General features: G+C 23.2%; 4 protein-coding genes across 4 annotated transcripts; 1 reads left to right on the top strand and 3 right to left on the bottom strand. All coding sequences in view use genetic code 6, as the record gives it.

The window, feature by feature from the left end:
• Positions 1–206: 206 nt before the first annotated feature.
• On the bottom strand, positions 207–1,610 carry TTHERM_00378830 (hypothetical protein; the record flags this gene model as incomplete). The annotated part of the gene is made up of 1 exon (XM_001015464.3): positions 207–1,610. One exon carries the CDS (start codon positions 1,608–1,610, stop codon positions 207–209), a length of 1,404 nt encoding a protein of 467 aa, XP_001015464.2.
• Positions 1,611–4,389: 2,779 nt separating this feature from the next.
• Positions 4,390–5,214, top strand: TTHERM_00378840 (MHCK/EF2 kinase domain protein; the record flags this gene model as incomplete). Its single annotated transcript, XM_001015465.1, has 1 exon — positions 4,390–5,214. The coding sequence occupies one exon, from the start codon at positions 4,390–4,392 to the stop codon at positions 5,212–5,214; it is 825 nt and encodes a 274-aa protein (XP_001015465.1).
• Positions 5,215–6,841: 1,627 nt separating this feature from the next.
• On the bottom strand, positions 6,842–8,941 carry TTHERM_00378850 (transmembrane protein, putative; the record flags this gene model as incomplete). The annotated part of the gene is made up of 1 exon (XM_001015466.2): positions 6,842–8,941. One exon carries the CDS (start codon positions 8,939–8,941, stop codon positions 6,842–6,844), a length of 2,100 nt encoding a protein of 699 aa, XP_001015466.2.
• Positions 8,942–10,607: 1,666 nt separating this feature from the next.
• Positions 10,608–12,707, bottom strand: TTHERM_00378860 (transmembrane protein, putative; the record flags this gene model as incomplete). The annotated part of the gene is made up of 1 exon (XM_001015467.1): positions 10,608–12,707. The coding sequence occupies one exon, from the start codon at positions 12,705–12,707 to the stop codon at positions 10,608–10,610; it is 2,100 nt and encodes a 699-aa protein (XP_001015467.1).
• Positions 12,708–13,018: the final 311 nt, after the last annotated feature.

A 13,018-nucleotide genomic window follows, 5' to 3' on the forward strand; every position in this document is an offset into this window, starting at 1 on the left:
TTTTTCCTTTTTATTTTATTGATTAATTATTTATTTTTTTATTTATTAATTGATTGCTGATTTATTTATTTGATTAACAACTTTATTAAGTTGTTAGTTTGTTTACTTTGTTGAATTAATTTTTATTAGGTAAATCGATACTGTTTAAAATTAATTTTTGTATAAATATTTTTCTCTTTTAAGGAATAAATTTGTTTTTATTGAATTCAATCTATGAATAGATCATTGTAAATTATTAAGGGATTAAATGTCATAAAAGATTGGTAGTAGATTTCAAAAGTAACAAATTTCATAATTTCAATAAATAGCTGCCTCTCGAAATCAACCAGAAGCTTAGTCATGAATAAATAAAAGTAACCTTTTTTTAAATCTAAGGTACCATTGTTGATTCTTAGAAAGTCTTCATTTTGAGATAAATGAAAAAGTGAGTCAATTGTTAGGTTTGATGCTTTTAAAAAGTATTTCATTAGATTTACTTGCTCTTGTTTAGTTAAATCTCTAAAGATGGTTTATGCTAAGGTATAAAAGTTGTTGCAACAAGTTAAAAAAACTGATGGAAATTTATTAAGTATGGATATGACTTGCTAATTAAATCGAATGTTTTTAATTTCAAATTATAATATGATATTCTGAGGATTTATCATTTCCTCTACATTATAAATCATTTCAGGCCGTATCGTTAAACGTTTTAGCTATTTTATTTATTTTATCCTCTTATCTATTGAGTGAACATGAAGAGATATATATTTTAAATGAGGGTGGTTTGAAATCGTGCTGAGGATCTCATTCTAAATTGGACTTGCTAAATTGGCAGATAGCTTTTGTAAAAACGGATTATCTTACAAAAACTAGAGAAACTCTCGCTGAGATACAAGATCAAGCTCAGATGATATTTGAACTTCTATCACTTAAAAAAGGTTTTTTAAATAGGCTTTTAAATTCAAAGTCGTAGAAGGTATTTGTGAGACATAGCTTATTTTGTGAGAGTTTTTAATCATTGTCTTTTGAACTATAGAGAATTCTTCAAGAGTTATCACTAAATTCTATACCTTTGTGTCTTGTACAATGGTATTCATAGGTGCTGCCTAAACTGCTTAGTTAGTTTCTTCTAAATCTTTAGACAATTAAAGTGACTAAATTACTTAATTTTGTGCTTAATGATTCATTTTATTTGCAATCTGTTTGTGATACTCATTCAGATAAATAGTTTAAAAGCTGCTGCTTCGGAAAAAACTATTATCAAAGAAAGTCAGAGGTTGCTTATCAGTGTTAGCATGCTTTTCAAGCTCATTAAGATAGTAGGAGTTATCTTAGTTTTCGCTTTCAAGAACCTAGATGATTTGATTTATCTATGACTGAGATAATATCTTTTTAGGATTAGCTATGCACTCTTGCAAGTATTTATATTCATGGAGAGTATAATTAAAGCACTATCTTTGTAGAAATGCCCCTTCGAAGAAGCGTATTAAAACATTTTTACGGGTCTGCAATAGCTTTTAATAAAGATTAAGATCTGTTTAAACATTTTTAGGCTCATAAAATGAGACACTTTTTAATAAGCTCAATATATCTTGCTTGTCTTTAGTATTTAACACTTCTTCGCAATACATAAAAATTTTAAGACTATCTCTAATGAAACTAACATAGTTTTTTGTGTAAATAGCACTAGCTTAGTTGTTTTGAGAAGCCTAATTCCCCATAATTACCAATCAAATAAGTTTAAAAAGTAATTCCTTCTAAATTAATTTTTTGTTGAGTTTATTTATTCGTGTTGATGTTTGTTAGCTATTAAGTATTTTTTGCTCAAACTTTAATTTCCTTATTATTTTGTTCAAAGTTCAAAATATACACTTAATTCTTTATTATAATGAATTTACTCTTTTTTATTTCCAATACTCTTTGAGACAGATCTCTAGAATATAATTCTAATAATTAATTTCTGAGTGAATCAAATGCATTAATACTATGGCCCAGATGCAATAAACCTATGTCTGATCTTGTAAGATCGATTTTAGAAAAGTCTTTATAACTATTATTTGCAAAGACTAATTAAGATAAATATTTTTTAATACCAGGCATAACTTTATTGTCTTTTTAATTTTATAATATTATTTTTTTGACATTTTATATTGTTTTTTTGTATAATTCATTAAAAAAGAGCTAAAAAAATTCAAAAGCACTTTAATTGTTTATATTCATTCTTAAGCTCTTTTAAAAATATCATTTTTTTAAAGAATTAATGTCATAGAATTTAATTTTAATATTCATTTATATAGCTTATTTTAATTAATAGAAACAAATATTAACTAAAAGATGGTTAGCCTATAAATGTAAATATGCTAATTGGAATTGGCTTAAATAAGCATTATTTAATTAGAGTAATAAAATAATAGTATTACACAAATAGAATATGTTCTAATGTTCAAGGTATTTTATTTAGAAAATATGAATTTTTAAAAAAATTAATTTAAAATAACTCTAATATGACAGAAACTCTATAAATTTCTTTGTGTAGGATTATTTTCTTAATTTAAAAAAATAATAACTACAATCTTTTTATTTGCTTTCAATAGAAGGCTTTTATGTCAAATTTGAAAATCTCATAATGGCAGGTATACTTTTAACATGATAATACTCTCAAATACAAAAATTTATTTATCATTTGAAAGATTTCATATCAATTGCAATTAACTCATATAAGAAGAAATAGGTTTATAAAAAATATATTTCTTATTAATTTTCAAATAGTTTTAAATAATCTATCAATTATTTTGAAAAAATATTTTCAATTTAACTAGAAAAAAAATATTTTAAATAATTAAAACGATACTTTTTCATTTTTAAATTATTTAAGTAAATGCAAAATATATATTTGATAAATCAGTTAAATTTCTTGTTTTTTTGGTATTAATTGATTTTTATTTGAGCTAAATTACAAAATAGTTAATGTAAGCTTCATTGGAGCTTGATTAATATTCCTAAAGTAAAAAAAATAATAAATTGTAATTTAACTAAGTTAAATTAATATTTAAAAGCTAATTAAATCATTAATATTTATTTGAAAAAAATCTATATTAATAAATATTAGAAGACATTACAGGGAAATCAAAACGAGAAAGCGTTAGACTAAAGAATCACTATCGTCATGCATAATATCATTAGTAAACTAAATAATTGAATAATTGTTACAACAGAATCATTAATAATCTATTTAATTTAATAGTGATATCCAAGATTATCCTTGTTTTAATTAAAGATAAAATTATAAATTTATCTAATTATTTTAAAAAGAAATAAATTTTGATTGATAAAAGTTGTGGGTCCTGGGTGGTCGTTAATTGATACGCCATTAATTTTTTTACTTATATAGCCAATATTAATAAGGCTCCACTAAGGGTGTTTAAAAAAAAGCTCACTCTGTGACCTCCTCTAAGTATAAAAGAGAATAACAAATTTACACAACCACAAATTTTTAAGTTTCATATCATTATTTATTTCATCAAGTATTTTATTTGATGATTTAGCCAGATTTTATAATTAAAAATTTTTGATATAAAATTTCTAAAACATAAGTCAATAAATATCTCAAATTATGTTAAAAAATAAGTAATCTTAAAAATAAATAAATAAATTTTGATATATAAAAGAGAATAAGAAATGTGCATATCCACAAAGTTTTTAAGACTCGTATCAATATTTTTTCTTCAATTTATTTACTTGAGATTTAACCTAATTTTATTACTAAAAATTCTTTAAATAAAATTTTTTAAGTATAAAGTCTATTGATTACTCAAATTCAATACTGAGAATATATATGTTAATAATTATATTTGTATACTTAATAAACAAATATTATATTTTATCTTCAATTAGAGTTGAAAGTGTGTATTATTTTTTTATAGGAACTGCTTTCCAATCTTTACTTTCTCATTTTAAATAAATGCCAACTAATTAAATTTTACACATCATCAAATAATTAATTGATTATTTTTTAATAAATATGCTTGTAAGTAGATTCTGAAATTACTCATTGACTTTACTAGAATGTAGAGTTTAAATAAAAAGTGTAAATGAAAAAAAAATTAATAATAATGCTTCCAATAAATAAATAAGTAAAGATAGGCAAAAAGTGTATTTTTTAAAATCAAAAATAATTAACTCATAAAAACAATAATTAAAAGAAAAAAATAACAAGCTGAAAAAAAAGGCTTTCTTTTTAATTAAAGAAGAGATTTATTTTTAAGCATAAAGGCTATCTCAAATACCTAAAAATCATCATTAATTAACATTACTAAGAATAGCATTTGCCTCGAAATTATTTCTTTTTGGATTATTTTTAAAATCTTATTGTTGATAATTGCAAAAATAAAGAAAAATATTTTTAAATTTATGGGATAAAATATTTGTGTTTCAACTAAAACGGGAGATGTTTATAAATTTCACCACTCCTGCTTCGCTGAAGGTTCTTCTAGAAAAGCTTATCGCTGCGAAGTTGTGAAAGGCCCAAATTTAGGCAAGAAAGGAGTGGTAAAGAGATATAAAAATCATATTGAGAATAAGAAATTAGATAATTTTAAGAATGAGCAGTTAATTTGGCAATAAGCAACTGTATATGCCCGTCTTTTTAATAAAGAAATTAACATAATTATGGAAAATGTCAAAGCCAAAAATTGTACTCCTGAATTTGAATTATTTATAAATTAACACTACAGACGTATCGTAATGCCATAACCTTAGATAATCTAGATTGAAAAAAAATCTTTATTAGCTTCTTTACTTGGAAAGCATTACAAAGAGGGTGATTTAATATCTCTTGAATCGTACTTAGAAGGAGAATATCGTAAATTTAACTCCAATTCAGGATGGTCAGATGAGTCTTATCCTTTGATGTAAGCATTTTCTCATTTCACTTTCTACAATAGTGGAGGATAAGAAATCTTATGTGATTTACAAGGGATTGACGAAATTGATAGCAAAACAATTTAACTTACAGATCCAGCTATTCTTTCAATTAGATCACGTTTTGGGGACAGCGATATAGGATATAAAAAACTCCAATATTGGATAAAAAATCATAAATGCAATCATATATGCCATGCTTTGAAGCTAGACGATTTTAAATTAGAAGAAAGTTTAATTTATTCAAAATCATGCAATAATGTTCAATAGGAGACTTGGCTTACAAATCTCTATCCTAGCAAAACTAAATGCTGAAAATTATCCAATAAGTATTTTTGTTTCATCTTCTCAAAATAAAAATGAAAAAATAAATCTTGTAGAAAAAATAAAATAAATTTAATTTAATAAAATAAGAAATAATTTCTCATAAAGTTTGATATGAATTTCAATATGGTAATAATATCCTCAAATTCTTGGTATCTATAAATTCAATTAATTAATCAGCCAATCAATAAATCAATAAATCATTAATGTTGTAAATAACAATCATCTCAAACAATAATATGGAATTCATTTAATATATTAAAAAATATTATAAAGTTTTTAATAATAACCAACCAACCAAATTAAATTACACTGAAAATAAGATAAAGTAATTAAAAATCATTAATGTAAATATTTCTCTTTAGTCTATCTCTCTATCTATTTGTCTATGTCTCTATGCATGTCAATTTTATATGTCTTTATATATCTATGTTATGTTTATAACTTTAATAACATTTAATTTTAAAATGGCTTAAAAAAATTATTACTATCACAATAAAATTTAATAATTTTATTACATAAGTGTGAAGGGTATTAAATCAGGAATTTTTAAAAATTAATTTCTTTTTTATATTTTTTTTAAAAAAAAAACATAGTATCACCATCACCACTGTAAAATATACTTTTTAGTTATTAATATTGTAATTTATATTTATCATGCATTAATTAATTTATTTATTTATTTTCGTCTATTTATTTATTTATTTATCTATTTATTTATCTCAACTTAAGAAGAAAGAGTGGGAGGGAAATTCTTTAGTTTTAAATAATTACAAAAACACTTGCCTATACTATCCCATCCTATCCATGTATGAATTTAATCTAATTTAATTGAATAAAAACATTTAAGATAATAAAAATGTTTATAATACATAAAACTTAATTAACTAATGTATTTTTTTATTAATTTACTGCATGCTATTTGATAAAAACTCCTTTTTTACTTAAATATATACTTCAAATAAGAATAAATTATCTTTCAACTTAAAGCATGGTGTATGAATTTAAATAAATCTCCATTAAAAATACTATAGATAGAATTATATATATCAAATATTTTTTCTATTTTATTATCGATCTTAGTTTTGATAAAGGTTATTTTTAATTCTAACTCTCTAATTTGTATTTTTAATTTATTTTTAGCTTAACAAGCCTTATAATTTTTATAATAAATAAAAAAAGTCAATTCTTTAAATAAAAATGAATTTTCACATAGAAGCTTTACAGAGAGATTCAAAATATAAAAAAAAATAGTATTTATTTTATAAAAATATAACATAAAGTTACCAAAATTAATATATATATTTTATGTTTTTTTGTAATTAATTTTTTATTATTATTAAAAAAATTAATAGAAAATAGTATTCAAAACATTGTTATTTCAGATATTTTACGATAATTAGACTCCATTTTTAAAATAAATTTTAAATTTATCACTTTTTAAATTTGATTAAATTTTAAATTGATTAATCAAATAAAACTAATTAACATGATAATGAATGAATTTATTTTTAGGAGAGAAAATTTTAAAAGTAAATGAGTGTATTATAAAATAAGTAATAATTTTTATTTATATATGTATTTATTATATTATAAAGTCAAAAATATTTTAAATAATTCAGTTTGTGTGATCTAAGTATAAATCGTATAGCACTTAACATGGATGCTAAAAGAGCAAAGGTGAAATGTTTTTGTTGTATGCTATCATCTTAAGCAAGGATATAGTTTTAGAGTTTATTATTTTATTTATAACAGTAAGATAATCTTATTTTCTATTATAAGGTAGTGGTAACTACTAAACAAGATCTATTGGTTTGAGAGTAATTTTAGAGTATGGATCAAGCTCTTTGTTTATTACGTTGTAGAGCAACATTAATTGTATAAATGTATCAGAGTTTCTTTTGTAACAGGAGTCGATCTGGATACTCTTGGAAAAAGGAATGATGTATCTTTCTATAAAGAGCATTAAATTTCCATCATATTTATTGATGAGGACATTAATGTGACCATATTAGTTCCATATTTTTATTTGATTGGATATCAAAAAGGTAATTTCAGACCTTTTATATCTAACTATTTCAGATAAAACACAACGCATATCTGGGTTCATTTCGAACTCTGAAATATTAGACTCTGTGAAAAAGGTTATCTTGTACTAGTTATGTTCAATCTTTGAGTTTAAAATTTCTTTGATTTTTATTTCTTTCATTTTTTGTAAGTTTCTAGTTTTGTTAAAGTCGAGTTAAATGGGACTATGATTAGAGTTAAATGATTTTTGTAAGTCGAATATGTTTGGCTTCTAATCATCTTCATTTATGTTTTCATCTAATCCTTATTCTAATGGATATTTCTACTTTTCTAGTTAGCTTTCATTATTTTTTGGTTTATTGGATTACTGACTCATTTTATCTTCTTCTATAAAACAAGTTGTGCCCTAGAATGTCTTCAGTCTCACTATAATTGCTTTCGGTTTCAAATAGATATTAACTTTTATAAGAATGACTCCAAAACGGAGTAAAGCAAGGAAGGAAACGATTGCAATTATAGCAATGATCTGAGAGTTAGATATAGATTTATTTTCTTCATAGTAAACAAGAAGGACAGTTAGCTAAACAGAAAAAATAAATACCTACTTGAAAATATCTGTTTTGTAGAAGTAGCCGATTTTATTGAAGAAGTACTCTTTGTGCTTTAGGCCTATGTAGTGATTGGTAGAGTAGCCTAAGAATATCAATTCAAAAACACTGTACGAAGATGAGTCAAATAGACTGTTTATTTATATAGTAATTGAGGTGGCATAGATGGTGCAGGCAGACAAGAAAAATACAGAGAAGTAAGGTAAAATATCCTAAACATGTGTAAAGACATAATAAAAGGAGACGCTGTGAACACATTTTAATGTTATTTCACCAATTAAATATAATGTATCCTTTAGTGAAAGATGAGACTGTCTGTAAAACAAATAAACTACTGCAAAATGAAAGTTGATCCAGATGTTTAACATAACTAAGAGTGGAATATAAGCAACTATGATGTAAAAAAGTGTTTGATTGAAATTATATGTATTCGTAAGCATCATTATCAATACACACATTCTCAAATTTAGGTAAACTTATCGGAATTTAACAAAAGAGTAAAATGCTTATATACTTTAGCGTATTATGAATCTTCCTCTATTTTCGTAAATTACTTCATCATAGTCAATCATTTTAGAATTATACTCTTAAAGCTTTTTGCACAGACTTAGGGCATAAAAGCCATCTAACTATAGCAGACTCCAGATAGGGCAAAGTTCGATAGAGCAATTAGAAAAACTGCTTCTCGAGGCTATTCCATATCTCAATAGTTTTTATTACTTTGAATAGAATTATTCAGCTTCTTTTCTAACATAACAAGACATGGTGAATCTCATGAAAATCTCTAGCGAACTAATCACCAAAAAGAATAAAGTGAAGTGGGAAAAGATCTCAAACTATCCGCTTTAGGTTTGAGATATGTAGATAAAAGCTATTAAGGCTAGTGATAAAAAAATCTCTAAATTAAGAACCCATATCAACAATTTCGTTTACAAATAATTCAATTTATTGACTATTTTTATTTGGTATTCATGGGCAAAACCTTGAAGCATATCTTGCTAATTAACGTTCCCGCTCTCTTCTGTGAGCAAAGACTCATTATCATATTATTGTTATAGCTAGTCTTGGTTTTATAGCTACATTTTATTTTATTCCTATTGTTATATTTTATAATTAATTTATGTATTAAATAGTGCTTTTTTATCAATATTTTTTAGCTAATTTTTTTTTAATGAAGTGATGAATAACTTTTTAATTTGCTTTAAAATATACAAATTTTCACATTATAAACAAATTTTGAGAGAAGCTTTAATTGTAATTAAAATTAATACTTTTGTTTACTCATTATTTTTTTTTGATGATGTAATAAGTAGTAATTAAATTAATACAAAGTATGTCTTAAGATCGATCATTAATTAGCTAGCTATCTTATCTATTGAGGGATTAGAATAATTTGCTTTCAATCTTACTATCTATCTAACTAACTATATATATATATTTATATTTTATAAAATTAATTTAAATATTTATCTTGAATCATTCGCTGCAAAAGTTAATAAAATTATAGACGTAAGTAAAATCGAATCAAATTTATTGAAAAACTTTTCTAATAATAAAGTAATTCTTCTTTTCTATTTTAGAAATTTTTCAAAAAATCGAGTCTACATTCAACTAGTTTGAAATTGCTAAATCATTTATTCATAATAGATCTAAAAGATGTATTTAATATTTGAATAGCATAGTTATAATTCTAAATCTTTAAGTAATCAGTTGCTTACGATACATTTTTGGAAATAAATATTTGAAATTTATTACTATTTATTTATATAATTAAATAATTGAAGTTGCTAAAAGAAATAAGTAATGACTATTATCTATTTTAGGTGCCCATTATTATAGATCATAATAAAGATAGATAATTATTAATATCTAAACGCAAACTATAAAATATGCTAATTTTTTCATTGATTTCAAAAACCTAAGTGTTTCTGTAAAAAGAATGTCTAATACATACAAATCAAAAACCCTTTTAATGAATAAATGAATGGACGGAATTTATTAAAAATATTATGAAAAAAAAAAAATAATTAAATTTATATTTGTGATGAAACAACAATTGTTTTTGAAAATAATAAAAATTTTACTTGATTGTTTTTATTTAATTAAAAAAAAAACAAAAAGTAATTTAGAATCTTTAATGTTACAAATTATATTTAAATTTTTACACACCTTCAATAATTTTTTCTAGCCATTTGTTTTTGACTGATATTTATCTTGCCTTTATAATCAATCAAAATAAATTGAAAAGAGAATAATATAATATCTCACAAATTAATAAATAAACCATTAAAAAAAGAAATGAACCTTGTTATTTAAATAATTGTTAATAATTTATTTATTTATTTAGTTGTAAGAATAATTTAAATAAAATGTTAAATTTTGAAAAATAAACAAATAAATTGATATTATTTACTTAAATTCTACTAAGAGAAAATAAATAAAATTTATTAAAATGCAAATAAATTTTATTTTTGATACATTTAAAATTTTAATTTTACTCTGAGTAAATGTTTAATCTTTTGATAGGTTTTTATACAATTAAGAAAGAAAATAAAATCATGATTAAATTTAAAGCCTTTATTTAATCTATGTATCAATCATAAATTATTATTTTATTATTTTTAGATGAAAAATGTTTATTATTATTATTTAATTTATTTATTAAACTATGAAGATACAATAAATATTTTTAGCATGCATAATTTTGTTAGATAAATTGGTAAAGTTTTAGAATTAATCTTCCATTTTTCAATCGATTTAGGCTAAGTCATATAATACATAGCAGGAACTTTAGTAAAGATATTGAGAAACAATACGATTCATAATTATTATTTTTAGGATTGTGATCATTTTGGAGTTAATTACGTTTCTAATAGCTTTGAGTTAATTGTTTTTTTAATGACGATTAACTGGGAGCTTGCTAATCATATCTTAGGGTTAGAGTGTTATTTTGGTATTTACATCAAATTCTTTATTAATAGTATTATATAAAAGAATCAACTATATGTATATATCTGAATTATGTTCATAGCAAGAGTCTATTTATATACTCCCTGCATCTGGAATGATAAATCTCTCTATGAAAAGCATGAGCTCTTTATTATATCTATGGATAAGTACATTGATGTGTCCATATTAATTAAAAATCTTTATTTAATTTGAGATTAAGAAAATGAGTTCTGTTTTTTTGTATTTAATCAGTTCACTCAGAATAAGTTGGAGCTCTTGGGTTTATTCGAACTCATAAATATCCTGATCTGAATAGAATGTTAATTTATAAGGAGATAGCTCGAGCTTTTAAGTTATTAATTTTTAAATCAACAGTCTTCTTTGGTTATTTTTAGATTAGCACTTATTTAATTAAGGAATTTATGACGTAGGACAGGTATTTAAATCTTTTTCTGTTGCAGAATTTACTTCACTTTTCAATTCACTCTCATATTATTATTATTGCTAAAGTTAAATCTCCTACTATTACTACCATAATTCTCTTAAGTTATTTGGAGCAGGATTCAAAGTTTATGGAGAAGTAATGGTTTCTTCTATAAAATGTGGTACGCCAGAAAAAGTTTTGAGACGAATTAGAATTTATTTTGGCTTTAGATAGTAAGTGATCTTGAATAAAGTCATTGATACTCTAATTATAAAAAGAGCAGATATCAAACCTATGACGAATTACTCATGAATGTTAAATTCAGGTAAATTTGAATAGTAATAATATAAAATAATAGCAAGCTGAATTATAAAAATAATAAACTGCTTTAGCAAATCTTTTTTATAAGTGTATGCTACATTTTTGACGAAGTACTCTCTGTGCTTTAAACCAATATAGTAGTTTACTGAATATCCTAAAAAAACCATATCAAAAATTCCTTGATATTAGGCATCAAAATTAGTATTTAGCTATATTGTAATTGTTGCTCCCATTATTGAGCAAATACAGATAAAAGCAGAAGAGAAAATAATGTAAACACCGTCTAAGTGAGTCAACAAGTAGAGAAACATCAAACTATGTGAGCATTTAATTGAAATTTCACATATTAATATCACAAAATCTCTTAATGATAAAATAAATGAGCGACAAAATAAATACACAACAGCAATATGGTAATTAAACCAAATATTGAGCAAGGTTAAAAAACTAATGTAAATAACGAGAACTACTATTTCAGAAGAGTTTTTCCCATAAATATTATTGAGCAGAAGCAAAAAAATACAAATTTTTAAGGTAACATACAATTATCTAAATCTCATATATGAATAAATTGCTTGGATTGATTAATGACAAACTTATTATTCCTTGATTTAGTTTTGATTTGATTCGTATTCCAAAATTCTTTAGGTATATTCTTGCAGTTTGCGAGATAAACACTGAATATAAAATATCTCTAATTGTAATATTCCCCACAAGCAAATTAGCTCCTTATTTTGATCCTGTCCAATAGTTTAACTTAAGTTCTTTTTTTTATGAATCAAGTGGTTTATATTTATGTCATCATAAAATTGATGTGCTTCCCTTTTTAAGTTGAAGGTTAGGTTGATTTTAAGAACTATTTCAACCATTAAAACTGTCATTATGACATAAGGAAAAAATTAATAGACTTCAAACAAATTATTAGCAGCTGTCAATTCTAAATACCCAAAAAGAATAATTGATAAATATGCCTCTAAAGACATAACCATGAGCATAATTCTAGTTTCCTTCTAGTTTAATTTTCTTATAATCATGACTTAATACTCCTATACAAATCCTGGCAATCTTTCTGAGTTAGCTAACATAGTGTCTTTTTCGGTGAGCAATTGCTCACGATCATTGTTATGCAATTCTACTAGATTAACTTAATGCATTTCTTATTTATTTAGCTTTAAATAACTAATCTATGTATGGAAATTTAACTTTTAGAAACTAAAAGTTTATATTATGTTGCTATATTTGTTTTAAAATATCGAAATTATACTAAAAATGATTTATATTGATTTATTTATTTATTTACTCTTTTTTATAAGCTTAGTTATTTTTTTTAATTATTTATTTTTGATCAAAGTTGAGCTTTCTTATGCATCTATTTAAAGAAATAACAAATCTTTATAATAGAACTACTTTTACTGATAAACATAGAATTAATTATATCAAAATAAATCCTAATTTTTTCACTTAT

The sequence above is a fragment of the Tetrahymena thermophila genome, assembly GCF_000189635.1.
Source record: "Tetrahymena thermophila SB210 genomic scaffold scf_8254652, whole genome shotgun sequence".
Lineage (NCBI taxonomy): Eukaryota > Ciliophora > Oligohymenophorea > Hymenostomatida > Tetrahymenidae > Tetrahymena > Tetrahymena thermophila.